The following is an 18,306-nucleotide window of genomic DNA, read 5'->3' on the forward strand; positions in this document are numbered from 1 at the left end:
TTTGACTCTCTGCTCCAAAGTTTTCCCGCAAAAAGTCCACACAAATCTTCCCTGAACAATGGGAAAGCTCAGCCAGTGATTACCAACTAAATGTTAAAAAACGGATAACATCTCATTTATCAGATATTTTTAAGCCACTCAGTTAGGTTCTTTTCTGCGTTGAGGGAGAGAAAAGGTTTGTGTCCATGAGATCTTACAAGCAAATGGCACTCACAAAAATGAAAAACATCTTTAACAGTAATTGCCACACACCTTCCCGGTGTGAAAGTGGTGGGTAGCTATATTTTGCCCAGCACGTCTCCGTCAAAGTTTTTTGGAAGGGTTTTCAGCGAAAAACGCATCCTCGAGATGTTCTTTTAGCAGGGTCAGCAAGGTAATTTTTGGATTTCTGATAGTTAGTTGAAGTGGTGGCCAGATGCCCTTCCTGTCGCCTTCCCATTACTCACTGGGACGTGTGTACCCCGATTGTTTGGGTGTTGTCTTATACATGTGAAAGTGAGCGAAGGTTATCTAAATGTTTTGCGAATCGTGTAACTGAGGTGGGGCTTGGGTACCAGTCCGCTATTCACGTAGTGGTAAGTGGAAAACCGCTTAAAAACCACATCCATGCTGGCTGCCACACCGACCCTCGTCGTTAATCTGCCGGGCGTATTCCATCCAATGCCAGTGCACCTACAGTGAGTCCAAAAAGTACTCGTCTAGCTGCATATCTTAAGGAAACAAAGTCTGTGTAACATGAAAAGAAATGTATACAAACTCTAAAGAGCCAGTCATGTAAGAAGTACCTCGGCAAGTCATTTTTGTTGAAAAGCAAGGAAAGACATACATCCAAATCGACAGCAAGGTTAACAAGATAGAAAATATAATACAAGAGCTAGTTCATAAAGTATTCGTCCATCATCTGAATATGCCGAAATTCTACTCGCAGTGATTAAACTGCAACGCTGATCCACGGCACACAATAGAGTCACAATAGAGTGATTCTGAACGGCGCCGATACAGTGCAGTTAGCGCCATGGGCCGTAAAGGTAGTGAGACGACGCTGATCGAAAGGAAACTTATTCTGTGCTTACAAAATGAGTACAAATCTTCTTACGAGATTGCTAAAGTAGTCGGTGGACCTAGATCGACGGTTCAGTGATAATAGATCGATTTTGCGCAACAAAATCATTAAGAAACCAACCACGTACCGGACGACCTCACACTTTGACTGACGCAGACGTGAGACTTATCATGAGGGGAATGAAGAATAAACCTAAAATCAGCGCTTCTAAGTTGGCTGGGAAGTTAGAGTCTAGGGGAAAGAAGGTATATCCCAACACAATCAGGAATTCCTTCAAAATGTATGGGTAACGCACAAGAAATTTTGGGTCAGTGAACAGAATCGAAAGAAACGTCTTCATTTTGCGATGGAACACAGATTCAAAAAGGAAGACTTCTGGAATAGAGTAATATTTTCTTATGAGAGTAAATGTAACGTATTCGGGTCGGGTGGCAGGCGAATGGTGTGGCGTAAGAACAATGCGGAGATGTTTCCACGCAATCTTGTGCCAACGGTTAAACACAGTGGTGGCTCCCTGGTGGCGAGCGGCTGTATGAGTGCTGCAGGTGTTGGAATATTACATCTCTTAGAAGGTACAATGGATCACCATATGTATATCAACATTTTAAAGGACCACCTGAATCCTAGCGTCAAAAAATTGGGTCTGCAAGGAAATTACATTTTCAACGAGATAACGACCCAAAGCATATGGCTCTATATACAAGGCTGTGGCTCCTGTACAATACCCCAAAATAACTTAACACCCCTCCTCAGGGCCCTGACATTAATCCTTTGGAAAGTACTGGAAGATAGCATCAGGAAAAGACACATTTCTTAAAAGAAGCACTTCAAGACGAATGGGACAAAATTTCAGCCTATCTGACGGCAAACTTGGTAAAGCCGATGCCCAGAAGACTACAAGCAGTGATAGCTGCAAAGGGAAACCTCACTAAATATTAATTTTTGTAACTGAAATCATATTTTCAGATTGTAAGTTAAAAAACTGAGTAGACGAATACTTTTTGAAGTAGCCCTTAAATAAATTCTCCATTTTGTCGAATTTGTTATCGCTGTGGCTGTATTTATTTCCTTGTCCATCAATAAAAATGACTTACCAAGGTTCGTTGCATATGACTGGATGTTCACATTTTATGTTCCCTTCCCTTCACGTGACATATACTTAGTTTTTTTTTGTTTTTTTTAAATTACAACTAGACGAATACTTTCTGGACTCACTGTACTTGTACCAGAAGTGGATCTTTTACACACATAACTATCCAGGTGGACATCATTACCCTTGACAGCCTCATACAGATTTATGTAATTCGGAGCAATAAAAGAGAAAGATGAAACGTACCAGCCGAACATCTGACTTACACATTTCAGAATATTATTTTTCTGATAGAGATGCCTTTAATATAGTTTTTATCGTCTGGTTTACGACTAAGACCACAGCTGACTATCCTTTTTAATGAAACAAATATCCTCGTGTGAAACTGTGTTTGATTTTCTTCTTTTCATCGCATTTCCGATACCTCTACTGTATCTCGTTTGACTTTGTTTGATTCATTTACAAAATACTTTAACCTTCCTTTGGTTTCTAAAGTTCTGAAAATTATTGTCATTGTACAGAATATACACATTCTTTCCGTTCACCTTCGTAGCATGGTCATCTAAATGGTGTTCCAAGAATATTAAACTAATAGAAGTGTGTTGTGTATAGGAAGAATTTGTCATGTATTTGTTCATTCCTTTCAGTGACCAATGAGAGTTAGTTACTGCTTTAAACCACAAAATTATCATCGCGAACAAAACCATTTTGTAGGATTCTATCGCCGTTTTACCAACAAACTCCAACCAACATAATTCCTTCATAATTTAGTGGTCTCTGGAAAGCATTTGTGAAGTATCAGAAATATCTTTGTTGTTCAATACTGCTAATAATAATCAGAGAATCAGTAATCAGAGACACTTAAAAGCATGAATTGTTACCACTAGTTGCCAACTTCTTAGTGAAATGGAGTGAAATTAATAGCACCAGACAGTTCTTTGTGTCTGTGAAAACTACAAGGAACTAAACAGTTGCTATAAACTCCTTTTTATCACTTGATTCGAGCTATGAGACCATATGCGAAGTTACCGTTTTATCCACGTGCATTCAGTTTTCGTTATTCTCTACAAATTCTACTAACATGATGATTTCTGTTATTTCTGATAACATAGCCAACCGTGTGTTTTGGACTACGTATTTCACTTACCCTTGGTACTACTATGTAGAAACTCCGATCAGTTTTTTTTAACTTTGTGCAACAATAAACGAAAGATTTTTGCCCTTCTACGGTACAAGAACTCAAAGGCACACGTCCTTATTCACATTTCAGTCCATATTCTAGAAGATATAAGTCGAAGACAAACCTTACAGTTAGTATGTGTATCTGGTGCTAATCTGCAGTTCTCTCGAAATTTTTATAGTTGAAACTGCAAGTGGTTGGTAATACGAACTTTACATACTTCACAGATTTGTTTGATACAAAGTTAATTGTTCATTAGTTCCTTCTTTACTATTTTCCACTAAAAATTAAGATAACAAAATTATAAAATTCAAGAAAACCAGATTCTGTTAACGACAATATTATTTTCTGTAAGATCACTTTAAATTTCTGTCAGGGCTATATATCCATAGTTCGATGTTTTGAAACGTTAATGTCTCTTTGAAACAGACAAATAGCCCTCATATATTTTCCTTATAAATACGCAAGATGTTATGATTTTATGTTGACAGGATGCGCACACTTTGGATTTGACCCAGTTTCGTCTCAGTGGTACCAACATCACAACACTGCGACTCATACAGCCTGACAGCGAAGCCGTTCTGAAGACGATGCAAGACTTCGAATACCGTTGGAATAAAACTCCTGTCACAATCACTCCGCATACGATGCGGGTATGTTTGATCCTTGCTGAACTCCTCAGTTAAGCATCGTTGTCTGTTTATTCTATTTCATTAATAGAACGAACAGCAATTTAAATTAAGTGATGTATGGAAGTTGCCGATAATAATCTAACAAATTTCTGCCTTGAAGCCACATTCATTGTAGTTAATCTCAGTGTCGTATTCTTGCTTCCACAAGTAAATTTAGTTAGGAACGATGGCATGATACTGCTGAACCGCATTGCAAAAACTAAATTTTGAGTGTTATGCAGTACATGTATGTGGTAATCAGTATAACGGTAACAATCTGTGTTTCGGTACCTGCAGTTTTAAAGCGGTGGTAACATAACTCGTCCCTGCTCTATGACAGATGTTTGTTACTGGATCGGTGTACCTTGTCGATCAGATATGGTTTTTTGAGTATTAGTGTCCGTCGCTGAGCGTGATTAGAATGTGAGGCAGGATACAGTGCTTCCCAGATGATTTCGTAATAGAGATAGTTTGTTATTGCCCCCTTCCTACTTGTGGATTATACAACAGCTGTGAAGCTGTATTATGCGGACAGTTGTTATGAGTGTTTGTGAAATATATAGTCGTTTTGTGTCTGTGGCTAACAGTTATTACGTAACTGAAATGAAGACACAGGGTGTAGCCTGGTTCTGATACATAACTTGCTCGTGGGTTAGCACCAAGGGGCCGCAGACGACCAACGGACAATAGTGTCTTACCCACATTCCGTCGGAAGTCGTTGAGACCTATTGATTTAATTCATAATATTGGCGCGTAGGTTGGTATACAGGAACTGTACTCCATCGTATCTCCATCCTTGTTGTCCTGGTCTGATACCTATCCTTTCATAGCATGGATACTCGAATTATGTCCTACGAAGGGTGACACTGAGGACCATATAGTCTAAAGTAATTACGGCATCCATTTTTCCTACCAAGAGTCTATTGTTGTTGTTGTGGTCTTCAGTCCTGAGACTGGTTTGATGCAGCCCTCCATGCTACTCTATCCTGTGCAAGCTTTTTCATCTCCCAGTACCTACTGCAACCTACATCCTTCTGAATCTGCTTAGTGTATTCATCTCTTGGTCTCCCTCTACGATTTTTACCCTCCACGCTGCCCTCCAATACTAAATTGGTGATCCCTTGATGCCTCAGAACATGTCCTACCAACCGATCCCTTCTTCTGGTCAAGTTGTGCCACAAACTTCTCTTCTCCCCAATCCTATTCAATACTTCCTCATTAGTTATGTGATCCACCCATCTAATCTTCAGCATTCTTCTGTAGCACCACATTTCGAAAGCTTCTATTCTCTTCTTGTCCAAACTATTTATCGTCCATGTTTCACTTCCATACATGGCTACACTCCATACGAATACTTTCAGAAATGACTTCCTGACACTTAAATCAATACTGGATGTTAACAAATTCCTCTTCTTCAGAAACGCTTTCCTTGCCATTGCCAGCCTATATTTTATATCCTCTCTACTTCGACCATCATCAGTTATTTTGCTCCCCAAATAGCAAAACTCCTTTACCACTTTAAGTGCCTCATTTCCTAATCTAATTCCCTCAGCATCACCCGACTTAATTAGACTACATTCCATTATCCTTGTTTTGCTTTTGTTGATGTTCATCTTATATCCTCCTTTCAAGACACTGTCCATTCCATTCAACTGCTCTTCCAAGTCTTTTGCTGTCTCTGACAGAATTACAATGTCATCGGCGAACCTCAAAGATTTTATTTCTTCTCCATGAATTTTAATACCTACTCCAAATTTTTCTTTTGTCTATTAGCAGTGAGTATTAATACACGAAACTCAATACTCATTGAGTGATATCGTTAACTGCTGAGTAGGTAATCCGACACGAGTCATGAGACAGTTCATACATCCGCTTGAGCAACTTGCTTCTTCAATGAAAAGCTGAATGCTTGTGGAAAGTTGACTACTCTGAATTTCTGTTTACTCCAAGAAAGTGTTACACGACGTAAATGGTGCTGAGACCATGTCCTGTACGACAGAGGTTACTGAAATTCGTTCATGTATCGTGTTCTGAAGATTCCATCAAGAAGAATAAGCTTCAGGCATGCGAAATTAGTTAAGGTATACATTTACAAAACACAAGCAAATCATTTTAAAAAAATCGTACTACAATCTTTATGCTGTATTATCAAAAACTATCACTATACTGCCTAATGATATTTGTGCTTCTGCCAGGTAAAGCTTACCTCGAAAATGAGGGGAAAATGTGCTACTTTAGTAAAAACTGGTTTTGTCTCAGTCATACTAAACAGTTGTTATTGACCTATTGGTACCTTGATGTCAACTTGCTTACATGGGTATTTTTCAAAGAACGTAATTGGCTAAATTTGTTAATATACTGTCTTTCTTACAACACAACATCAGTTGTAAGGCAACTTTACAATAAAAACTACTGTTTGCCATGTAGCTAACAGAATTTTTCAATCCTTGAATCCAAATATTCAGATGGTTTGCAAAAGGGGTGTCTAATTAGGGATATTCATTTTCTGTTTTTATTTTTAATTCGTTGGGATTACCATTTTGTTGTTTCGATAACACTGATGAGAATGGTGTTTCATCTGTTGACTACAGGTCGTCCTTTGAGTTAGATACTCTCTCTTCTTAGCACAATATTCTTTAATCTCAGGATTTACCAGTATTTTAACATTGCTTCTATTCAGTTTCTTCCCCTTTAGGTGAAAACAGATATATTAGTCATCGAAGATAACAATGTTTCAAGTCACACTGTTATGTCTTGTCACTCTATTCATGTAGCCATTTCGTGTGACGTGTTAAGGATATTACAGTGCTGTGTGTAGCACAGACAGGGCATGTCAAATGTTATATTGATTTGTTATGGATTAATAATAAAATGTAACGAAGGAAGAAGATAAATCATGGTCTCTGCAGAGAGACTACTATTGTCAAAATTCGGAAAGGAACACTTTACGCTTTCATTCGGTGAGTGACTTATAAATCTGTGTAGGGGATTTATATGCTCCCGTTCCTTCTTCAAAATACTATAAGTCATTTAATTTCACGGCACTCCGGTGTATCGAAGGGAGACAACTTACAAAAGATAATGGCTGACAAACGATTAAACCGCGTGCCCACTGCCCGCGAAGTGCTCATAATTAATTGCCACACAAAATTAATAATTTATATTAAAAATGAAGAAATTCCTCCAGCTGTATTTAAGGTGTCGATTTTATTTTGGCAACTAGTTTCAACGTTGTAACAATGTCATCTTCAGGCCCATACACTTGCTGACGTCAACTCCGTGCGGCTGATACTAGAAGTCAGTGGTGAGATAAGGACGTGCTCCGTGTAGAAGGTGGTTAGTAACTCCAACCACCTTCCACATGAAGCACGTCCGTATACATGGCTACACTCCATACAAATACTTTCAGATACGAATTCCTGACACTTGAATCTATACTTGATGTTAACAAATTTCTCTTCTTCAGAAACGCTTTCCTTGCCATTGCCAGTGTACATTTTATATCCTCTCTACTACGACCATCATCAGTTATTTTGCTCCACAAATAGCAATAATCATTTACTGCTTTAAGCGTCTCATTTCCTAATCTAATTCCCGCAGCATCAGCCGATTTAATTCTTCTACATTCCATTATCCTTGTTTTGCTTTTTTTGATGTTCATCTTATATCCTTCTTTCAAGATACTGTCCATTCCGTTCAGCTGCTCCTCCAGGTCCTTTGCTGTCTCAAATAGAATTACAATGTCATCGGCGAATCTCAAAGTTTTTATTTCTTCTCCATGGATTTTAATTCCTACTCCGAATTTTTCTTTTGTTTCCTTTACTGCTTGCTCAAAACACAGACTGAATAACATCGAGGATAGGCTACAACTCTGTCTCACTCCCTTCCCAACCACTGCTTCCCTTTCATGCCCCTCGGCTCTTATAATAGCGATCTGGTTTCTGTACAAATTGTAAATAGCTTTACGCTCCCTGTATTTTACCCCTGCTCCCTTCAGAATTTGAAAGAGAGTATTCCACTCAACATTGTCAAAAGCTTTCTCTAAGTCTACAAATGCTAGAAACGTAAGGTTTGCCGTTCCTTAATCTATTTTCTAAGATAAGTCGTAGGGTCAGTATTGCCTCACGTGTTCCAACATTTCTACGGAATCCAAACTGATCTTCCCCGAGGTCGGCTTCTACCAGTTTTTCCATTCGTCTATAAAGATTTCGTGTTCGTATTTTGCAGCCGTTTCTTATTAAACTGATAGTTCGGTAATTTTCACATCTGTCAACACCTGTTTTCTTTGGGAATTTCATAAAAAGCACCACTGCTGATATTTCTTACTCCTTCAATTTTATGAGCAGCCGCAGCCCCACGTCCACATCAATGATGGCTCATCTTGATCAAAGCAGAGCTTTCCCCGCGGTTGGGTTGCAGGTGGAGTCAGCTCTGACTTACGACGCCGTCCGCGTGCTGGCCGCGGCGCTGTTCCAGACCAGCACCATCGGTCGCCTGCGGACCTGGCCGCTCAGCTGCCTGGGCGAGGAGGCCGTCTGGGACCACGGCATCAGCGTGAGGGACTTCATCCGCGACGTGAGTAGGCGCCAGCGTGACAAGTACCATGCATCCTCAAACGTGAGTCTCTGGGCGTATAAAATGTTTAAGGAGCTTTCGGGAGTGTACCCGGATGATGTCTTAGACAACCGCCGATAATGAGCACTCCCTCATTTTTAGGGCATAATGCAACGAGAGAGCGCATCCAGCATCATAACTGTCACCATCCGACTCATTGAGAAGGGTTACTCCGTACCTTGCCCAAGTCATCTGAGACCATCAATTTCAGCCTCGAAGTAACCCTTCGCCAGAACAATTATAGTGAAAAGAGTGATGAGACATACGTTGCGCAATCCACCTACCGTGAATCGTGTAAATGGTGAAAATAACGAGGTGTACATATTTCAACGGCATTTTTCCCTTACGCAGGTAGCATTTCCAACAAGGTTGGTCGAATTCTGCGGAAACGCACGTGAATTATGTCTTTCGACTACTGTACATTGTCTATAAAGTATAATCTTGGTTTAGAGGACTGTGTAGTGTTGGCCGAAGAGCCAACACCGTGTTACTAGAGGAGGCCGAAATGCACGGGTTTTAGCTCACGCAGGCTGGCGCGAGGAGGGAAGAACTATACTGACGTGAGGTCTGGAACATAACAAGGAATTAGAATTCAGAAAGCGGACGTAGCTAGTTTGGTACTTAACTTTAATCCATTAAAGATTAACGTCGCTCTTGACGGTACATGAGTCAGTATATTAATATCAATAGTAACTGAATATGGTTCCTTGCTAGGTCGTAGCAAATGACGTAGCTGAAGGCTGTGCTAAATTGTCGTCTCGGCAAATGAGAGCGTATGTGGTCAGTGAACCAATGCTAGCAAAGTCGGCTGTACAACTTGGGCGAGTGCTTGGGAGTCTCTCTAGACTAGACCTGCCGTGTGACGGCGCTCGGTCTGCAGTGGCGACACGCGGGTCCGACGTACACTAACGGACCGCGGCGCCGATTTAAAGGCCACCACCTAGCAAGTGTGGTGTATGGCTGTGACACCACAGTCTGTTTGCCGAATTCCTTGCAGTTGTGATTTTTCGTGCATTCGTCAGACCATGGAGGACGAATGCATAGAGCATAAGCGTCACACACACTTGCAAGAGCCGAGCAAATTTGTTGTTGAAGAATACTCCCTTGGTACCCGCCATCGTATGCACTATAACAACACAGAGATTCTGACGTCCACTTACAGCTATTTGAAGAGTTTGCTAAGGAAGCAATTAAGATTAAATTAGCAGGTAATTTTATACTCAGAGACGGAGGTTCTTACTTAAATTCTGCTTAGAATACATCTCTCTGCCTGATCACACAGCAACGGGAGGGTTTTAATATTACTTAGACACCAGTTAGTAATTAATATTCACTATCGATAGCTTATGCCGTTGGTCATTCTTGACTGTGTGTTGGCCCCAGTGTGTGTGTGTGTTGTCTTTCTGTACACGACGTTCTTGGTTCTTCGTCGGTGTAGCCCCGAATACCCATGCTTTAAATGTCCTTGCATAGCACTCTGTCATGGCATTGGTGCCTTGAAAATGACGGGGTGTTTACCTATCGAAATATTGGCGGTTGTATAAGAATTTACGAATCTACATTCTCGTAAGTTGTTTGAATAGTGTTCATTCCGAGGACACGGAAAACTCATGCATTGAAGACAAAACACCAGAACATCAAACGGCTACAGGACTTCGTGCTGCTGCCAAGATACCAAAGAAAGATAATTTAGCGAGCTGTATGAGACGCATTCTATGAGATTTCGGAATTGCAACCGGATGATGCCAATTCCTAACCACGATATTTCGGCTAGAGCCAGACAGCTATCATCAGATAAATTTTTCAACTGCTGATTTCTGACGCGAACCACTACGTTTATACCACAAGCTTGAGCAGTGGCCCATATACGTGACTGACATCTGTTGGATTTAGTGCATTCCGTTGAATGCTGCTCATCTGTAATGCGCAGGTGCATGCGGAGATAAAATTAGGCGGTAAAATCACTAAAATTAGCTGTTGCTTGACTTTACACTAGGCGTGAAATTGAGTGTCTGTGAAAAAATTGAAGCTTTGTATCTTCCACCAAACAAATGTTCACAGATCCATTAACAATCGAATCTTTGAAGGATTTCATCATGGATAAGATTTTCGTGCCAGTATAATCGATGGAATGTCCCGAGGAGACGCTACGCTCAGATATGGCTGAATTATTGGCCTTTGTACGTCTCCATGGGAGGGCAGGTGCTGTATGTCAAGGCCATGTACACCAGAAGTTCGCCAGTGCCCCTGGTTGTACGTATTTGTGCTACGTATTTATTGAAACACAGTATCCGATCAGTGAAACCATAACAAGTGACTGAGATTGCAGAGAGATAACGCGCATGTAGGCCCTGCAGCGCCCTCCTTCGTGTCACCGTACCTCGCAGTGTGACACTCAGTCATTGCAGATCCCTCAAACTAAGTGGAAATGTGCAGAGCAGGTACCAGTACTCCTCGTCAGTGTCAAGGGTCCCAATATCAGCATGGGGGTGAGTCCTAATGGAGCAGAGTGACTGGTCTCCAGGTAACGCGTTTGTCGTACTGAGACATTGCAGTAGATACAGGGCACACAGGTGCGATAGTGGTGCGTGTGTGGAGCCAGTGGAAGGAGACAGACACAGCGACCAGTGACTACTGGGCCACAACATATGATCACAGTGCGGATGACCGTCATCTTGCCCCATGGCCGTACCGACAGAACAGCTTCCCCCACAATGGTTGGCTCAACGTCGCGGTACTACAGCTGCCGTGGACATGTCTAAGTCGACGATTCGATGCCATTAGCTGTGGGCTGGACTGGTGGTACGCATGCCGTTGACCAAAAACCACCAACACCTCACACTGCGGTCGATAGGTAAACACCGTCGCTGGCGTGCTCAGTGAGAAAATGTAGTGTTCTCGGACGAGTCCCACCCACATCAATAGTTCAAACTGTGACGGCTCTGTACGTGTTAGATGCTACCGTGAAGAAGACAATAAGGGTAACAGCATTGCTGAGCGGCATAGTGGACAAACGTCAAATGTGATGTTTTGGGGCACCATTGGCTGTAGCAAGCGATCTCGTCTCGCACCTATTGAAGGCAATCTGAATAATAACTGCTACATCAAGGAGGCTTTAGAACTCGAGTCTCTATCCCCACTGCAGGCACGTGTCTCATTTCAGCGGAATAATGACCGGTCATATGTGATGTGGAATATACAAGATTCCTTCGAAGAATGACTGGTAACACTGCTTCCCTGGTCTGCACGTTCGCCCGACATGTCGCCCATCGAACTTGTTCAAATGTGTGTGAAATCTTATGGGACTTAACTGCTAAGGTCATCAGTCCCTAAGCTTCCACACTACTTAACCTAAACTATCCTAAGGACAAACAAACACACCCATGCCCGAGGGAGGACTCGAACCTCCGCTGTGACCAGCCGGACAGTCCATGACTGCAGCGCCCCTGACCGCTCGGCTAATCCCGCGTGGCATCGAACTTGTCTGGGATATGATCTGATGATAATTTTTTCGTCTTCGTCCGCCTGCAACCACTGTCAGTGCTTCTGAACACTCCTACACAGTGGTATTGTGTTCGCCAGCCGCATATCCAGGCCGTCTTTCATTCTACGCCACAACGTAGCGTGACCAAAAACTACCAACACCTCACTCTGCTCTGATTGCAGCATGGTACAGCTTCACACCGTACTGAATTCTCACGGTGAAAGTGCATGCACAGTTCCGTAACTCTAATCATTTGTTTATTGTCTTGTCCCTAATCTGTGGAATGAATTTCAGTGTAATCATACGTCTCCTTCTCGGTGCCGCAATTTTCACAAACAGATGTGTACGTAGTTGCAGCCTTTTCGTGTGGTGTGGTTCTGGGCCGAATTGAGAAATAAATGTTTTGTCATTAACGCTGCTGCAGTGTGTTGTTCTATGACGAACATGCAGTAAAGTTCACAAATACCAATGCAACTATGCTATAACGTTGACTTCTCGCTACAAAGACAGTGGACCTTCAGGAAAAGCTATACCCAAGGTTTTAGAGCAGCATAACAGCTATGAATAAGTACACAATTGCGGTGGATCTCTGACAAAGCCCACATATAAACGATACAAACGATGGAGAAGCCTAGACTTTTGTTAGCCTTTACAGAGAAGACGTAATAGTGGCATCTCGGTTTTGCGACAAATTTCCGAAACTCGAATTCAGTAATTTCACAATCCTTTCAGGTAACAAAGAAAAATGAAATGTAAGAAAATGAAAAAATTGATCAGCGAGTGAATCTGATGAAAACTATTTAATCTGATAAAAATTAGTTAGTTATTGTGTTCAAATACGTGTATGAAGCAAAACATTATGACAACTGTCCGCCATGAGACTGAAAGTGGTATAACAAGAACAGTTCTGGCCCGAAGTGTTGATGGTGACAACGATGATATTACCGACGAGGCCGGCCACTGTGGCGGAGCGGTTCTAGGCGCTTCAGTCTCGAACCGTGCTGCTGGTACGGTCGCAGGTTCGAATCCTGCCTCGGGCATGGATGTGTGTGATGTCCAGGTTAGTTACGTTTAAGTAGTTCTAAGTCTAGGGGACTGATGACCTCAAATATTAAGTCCCATAGTGCTTAGAGCCATTTTTATCGATGAGTCGTGGGATTTACCCACCCCTTACGCCTCCCCCATCTGACAGAGGCCGATTGCCCTAAATATCAAATGTCGGGAATTCAGATTCTGGCAGGAAATTAAAAACTTCGCGTGAAATTCAAAACATAGTCCAATTGCAATAGCGTGTTTTCTTTGGAAGGAAGATTGTTATCCTAAATATGAATTGGCGGGAAATCCAAGATGATACATTGTCATCCTGGCTGACTTGGAATCTGGTCCTGGCTCTATGTCACAATCAAAAACCTGAAATACGAGGACCAGTGACGTCAGAATCCAAGGTGGCTGACCTGGAATGTAAGATAGCGATCGATCATGGCGACTGTGGCATAGTGGCACACCTTTATGACGTCAAAATACAGCTCATACTCGTCGGGCTGTTTATAAAAGTGTCGAATCCTGACATTCTGTCCCATTATCTTGAGATAATGTCATGGCTCTACTATGACGTCAGAAACCCAAGTTGGTAACCTGGAATACAAGGTGACAATCGAACGCGGCGACCAGGCCATACTGGGACAGGCTGTATGTCGTGAGAGTCTGAGTTCTGGAATACTGGCACAATGACGTCAGGGACAAAGAATGTTTGTGTATCTCCGGGCCTGTCCGTTGACCTACTTGCTATGTTTTTGACTCAAGCTACTATTCACTCAGAGGTGTATGGTCACGGCATACTCTAAGTTTGGATGGGTTTTTATTTAAACAAACAGCAGGATGGAAAGGGCCTTCTGACACTCCCGCATACCACCGTCCTTATTCCCCTAAGTTAAAGTCCAGTACTAGGAATACTTATGTCTTTATTGTAACTAATACCTTAACAAGGAGTGCTCCCTTTTCGGCAGTCGTGAAGTTCTTGGGCACCAGACATGTCGATAAGTACGCCACAGCCCGTCCGCAGGACCCCGCTAGGAGCCATATCACAGCGCACCACTGCGGCCAAAGTCACAGTGCCCGCCTAAGACATAGAGCTCCACCCACCCTGGTCTTACACCACCATCTATGACAGCTCCACGCAGGGAGACACCACAGTACCACCTGCATACCATCGGTTTATCAATTCTTATCAGCCCCGAATATGCTAAGAACATAGTAAAATTTGATGTGTTTTACAACACTTTTGCTACCCATAGTCAGCGAGTTTTTGACAGCTTTTCCCTGAACATTAAATGTTTATTTTTCGCTTTCGATGCGCTGTTCCCCATTTGAAACACAAAGAACGAATCATCAGTTTCTGTTTCACAAATAGGTAACGAAATGCAGAAATTTCTTTATTCACGAGATTTATCATTACTTTTCTATTTTCCCTTCCTTTTTCACGCTATAAGAGACAACCGTGAGAGTAGTGTCCATCAGCTGAACAAAATTTCCATAGAAGACTTTTCTTATGCCACGGGATGTTGTGAACTGTGCTAATAGTGCAATGACTGAAACTAATCGTATCTCGTGGAAGCGCTCTTTTTATTACTTTCGTCTGTTATTGGAGTATATCGTGTAAGAATATGATCAATGTATTAGCAATGCCATCGGGTAACCATACAAAATAATCACTGTTCCCTCTTCACACGGTGTGGTGAGAATGAAGCTGTCTTGTACGTTACCCTCCTTTTACACCTAAAATATTGTTGCTATCAGGAATAATGCGATAGATAACTACCACTTCACATTCGTTTTTGGTTGCTATAAGTAATGAACGAGGGGCAGTCACGCGAAAACCTTTAATATTTTAAATTTTTTTGTTGAACAAAAGTGGAACACAAGTCTGTCATTTTTCGACCTAGGCCTCCTGTCATTCAACACAATTCCTCCGGTGCACAGGAGGTGTACAGATTTCTCTGAAAAAAAAAAGTTCTTTTGGTCGCGTGCACAGCCACCTAAGGATTAATGTTCGTGTAGTTGCTCTTCCAAACAGCACCCCGTATGAGCAAACAAGTTCCGTCTTTACCTGCCGTTACTCGTACTTTAGGTACATGGGCTATGCATTGCTCTGTTTAAAAAGAATACCTCGATGTAGTCATACGGTCGAGCTGTGCATGTCTGCTTTCATGTCTCACAGCTAATTCGCTGCAAATAGTAACTTGTAGCTGTGATTGTGCAGTCAAATAGTTATTGCTTCAGTTAAAACTGCGAGTTAATAAAATACACACAAATGCAAATTAAAAGTTGAATAATTTAGTAACTAGCGTTCCATTGTAGTCTCTTCAATCGATGTAGACGATAGAGAATTATGATTAATAACGTTTATTCAAGAAATAACATGTCAAATACATGGAAAGTGATCCTACGATATTCAGTTAAAACACAGAAAGGAAATAATCTTATCAAATTCAGTAAGTTTCGTTGAGAGCGGTACGAGAACGGTAATAAAATCCAACACCTAAAAAGTCATTAAAGATACAGGGAAATTGAGACCGTTTCGTGATTACAATACATGAAATATTCTACAGCTCAAAAACATTCAGAGTTCAACATGATGATTCACAAATTAACATTTGTGATACAAAGAACAGTAATTCATACTCTGTCTATCCTAAATTCATAATACAAGTGGAAAAAGTTAGTCCTGTACTGACAAACCTTTTGAAATAACATTTCCTTCAGAAGTTAAAGTATGGTAGTGGCCATTCACTGCCCAGTATTAATCACGTGCCCAGTCGAACACCCCTCCTTACCACAGGCAGGCCTGCTTCCTTCAAGCACAAACGTTAGAGTGTCGAGAATCACTCCCTTGAACTTTTTATTCATAAAGTTCCAGTCTTCACTTGACTCCCATAGTGTTCCAATACTGTCTGGATTTCCATTGGCTGAAGGATGTCACCGCCAAAAATACATCGTTTTTAAGCTCTACGAGTCCCAGTCTAAACTAACACAGGGTGGGGCAAATACAAGTGGCCAGAGAACAGAGCTCCACGGTACAAAGACAAACAGCAGAGGGAAGGAAATGGAGTACTAAACTGGGTGTAGCAGGTGTTGAGAGCGACCGTCATTCATATCTTGGCAATTTCGGGCCCAGGTCAACAATTTGCTGAAAGCGGATCGAAGCTGGACAGTTGCTGTTGCTACAATCTCATCCGAAATGTTCTTCTGCAATTCTGAGGGCTATGAGGATTGTTGTGATACATCTCACACTTGGGGGTTCCCCTCATAGAGTAATCGCACACTGACAGATCAAGTGACCTGATTGGCCAGCTAGGGCTGCGACCAGACTGACCTCTGCTAACAACTTTGTCAGACGTGAAGACTGTGTAAATGTGCTCCAAGGTTCTGCTGACTGTATGGCCAGTTGCTCCATCCTGTTGAAAGTAATTGTAAGTCTTTTTCTCCTCTGTTAATGCAGCGACTAATGGTCCAGGCCACTTTTATTTGCCCCATCCTTTATATTACAACAATATTTAAGTAAATAAATCTTATAAACATTTGGTCTCACTCATACCATTCACAATATATAGAACAAAGGTTTGGCCATAGATAAATAGCTTTTCAGAAACGTCTTTTGACACCCTTTTACAAAGGTAGTGTCAGCTAACACATGCAATTGACTATTTATTAAATACTATGATTTTGTATTATCAATTGTAATTAATGTTTAAATAGAGTTACTTGCCAAATAGTAAACTTTTCACTAAGTAAATACACAAGTATGACAAAATATGAGGTATTCATTTGCTGTGTAATTGTGGAGGATACGGTGTTCTGATAAACATTTGCATAATAACAAGATGTTAAACATGTCATAAGTCAGTAAATAAAACAGAAACAGATGAGTGGCTTTGAGGGATGATAGCTATCATGTAATGCTTTCATCTGAGACGCTGTGTGTTGAAATCGCATGAAGCGCTTAAAAGTTGTTAATTCACAGGTTCATAGCGAAAACGTTTATTCATTGTAAAATATTAACTTCTGTAGTTTTAAATATATTGAAAATAGAGTTGTGTCTCTGGACGTGCCTCATTTTTATGAGATCGCAAATATATTAAGATTTTCTTTAACACGTGACTGTAGATTATTATAGATTCTCAAGGAGCTGTAAGAAGTCACATTTCAACTTGTCTGACGCTCCGCTATTTTTGCTGCATTTCCTGCACGAAGACAATGTGATTAAAAGCCGTCCAAATTTTTAGCTTTGGGATTTACCCATTTTCAGCAACGCTGCTCGTCTTTGCACCTGGACTCACGAGTACTGGCCGCCTATATGGACCTGCCGCAGCGCACCCTCCGTCATGGTTCCGCTAGCGCCCTGCTCCCCTCGTATCACCTCCAGGCGGCCAAGTTCCTCGCCTACATACGCGTAAGGTTACAACCACTTGCTCCACCTCTTCAATGAAACGAAATTTCCTTTCTCCCATCGTTTCTGTGAGTGATCCAAACATGTGGTAATCCCTCGCTGCGATGGCGGAAGAGACAAGAGTATGAAAGCGCAGGTCATCGATGGCTGCAAGTGTTGCACGGGCACCATGAGGCCGAGCATTCTCAGGTTGCGAAATGACATCTGCAGTGAGAAGACCACATTGTTTTGATCTTATTGCCGGCTGAATCATTTTTTAAACATATTTGAATATTATGCACTGGTGATGGTGTTTCCTCTAGTCAGTAGTGTTCCGAGACAACGCCTCGTTCATTCCAAAAGAGAGTTGCGAAATATCTTCCCTGCAAGTGGCTGTGTCCACAACTTTTCGAGTTTTAAACTTTTATCCACTATGGGTGAGGAACACTACGACTGTGATGAATAAAGGCTTCTTGAAATTACTGGAACCAGTCCCCTTTTCTTTTGTTTTTCAATTTTTGTATTCATTTACCGCTTTCGAACCGCCTAGTGATTCATAATCCGATGGTACATACTTATTAATTGTCTGCAGCAGTGTGAGAGTCGTGGAGCCATGGCAACAGGTACAAGCGAAACATGTAAGCACTCAATGTGGCGAGAATTATTCACATTACGAGATCGATATTGTTGCTTTATTTGCAGTGATTGGTATCAGTTGGTTGGATGTTTTCCAGAGTACCGTGTACACCAACATCAAACCAACTGATACTAATCACTGT

At 41.5% G+C, this 18,306-nt stretch overlaps 1 protein-coding gene across 1 annotated transcript in view; it reads left to right on the forward strand.

The window, feature by feature from the left end:
- The window catches only part of LOC124594291 (glutamate receptor ionotropic, kainate 2-like), a 212,001-nt gene that overhangs the window by 84,460 nt on the left and 109,235 nt on the right, over positions 1–18,306 (forward strand). Inside the window, exons 7-8 of the mRNA XM_047132654.1 lie at positions 3,825–3,986; positions 8,424–8,579. Of these exons, the coding sequence (XP_046988610.1) occupies positions 3,825–3,986; positions 8,424–8,579 (318 nt within the window). The remainder of the gene's footprint in view (positions 1–3,824; positions 3,987–8,423; positions 8,580–18,306) is intronic.

This window comes from Schistocerca americana, chromosome 2 (assembly GCF_021461395.2).
Source record: "Schistocerca americana isolate TAMUIC-IGC-003095 chromosome 2, iqSchAmer2.1, whole genome shotgun sequence".
Lineage (NCBI taxonomy): Eukaryota > Metazoa > Arthropoda > Insecta > Orthoptera > Acrididae > Schistocerca > Schistocerca americana.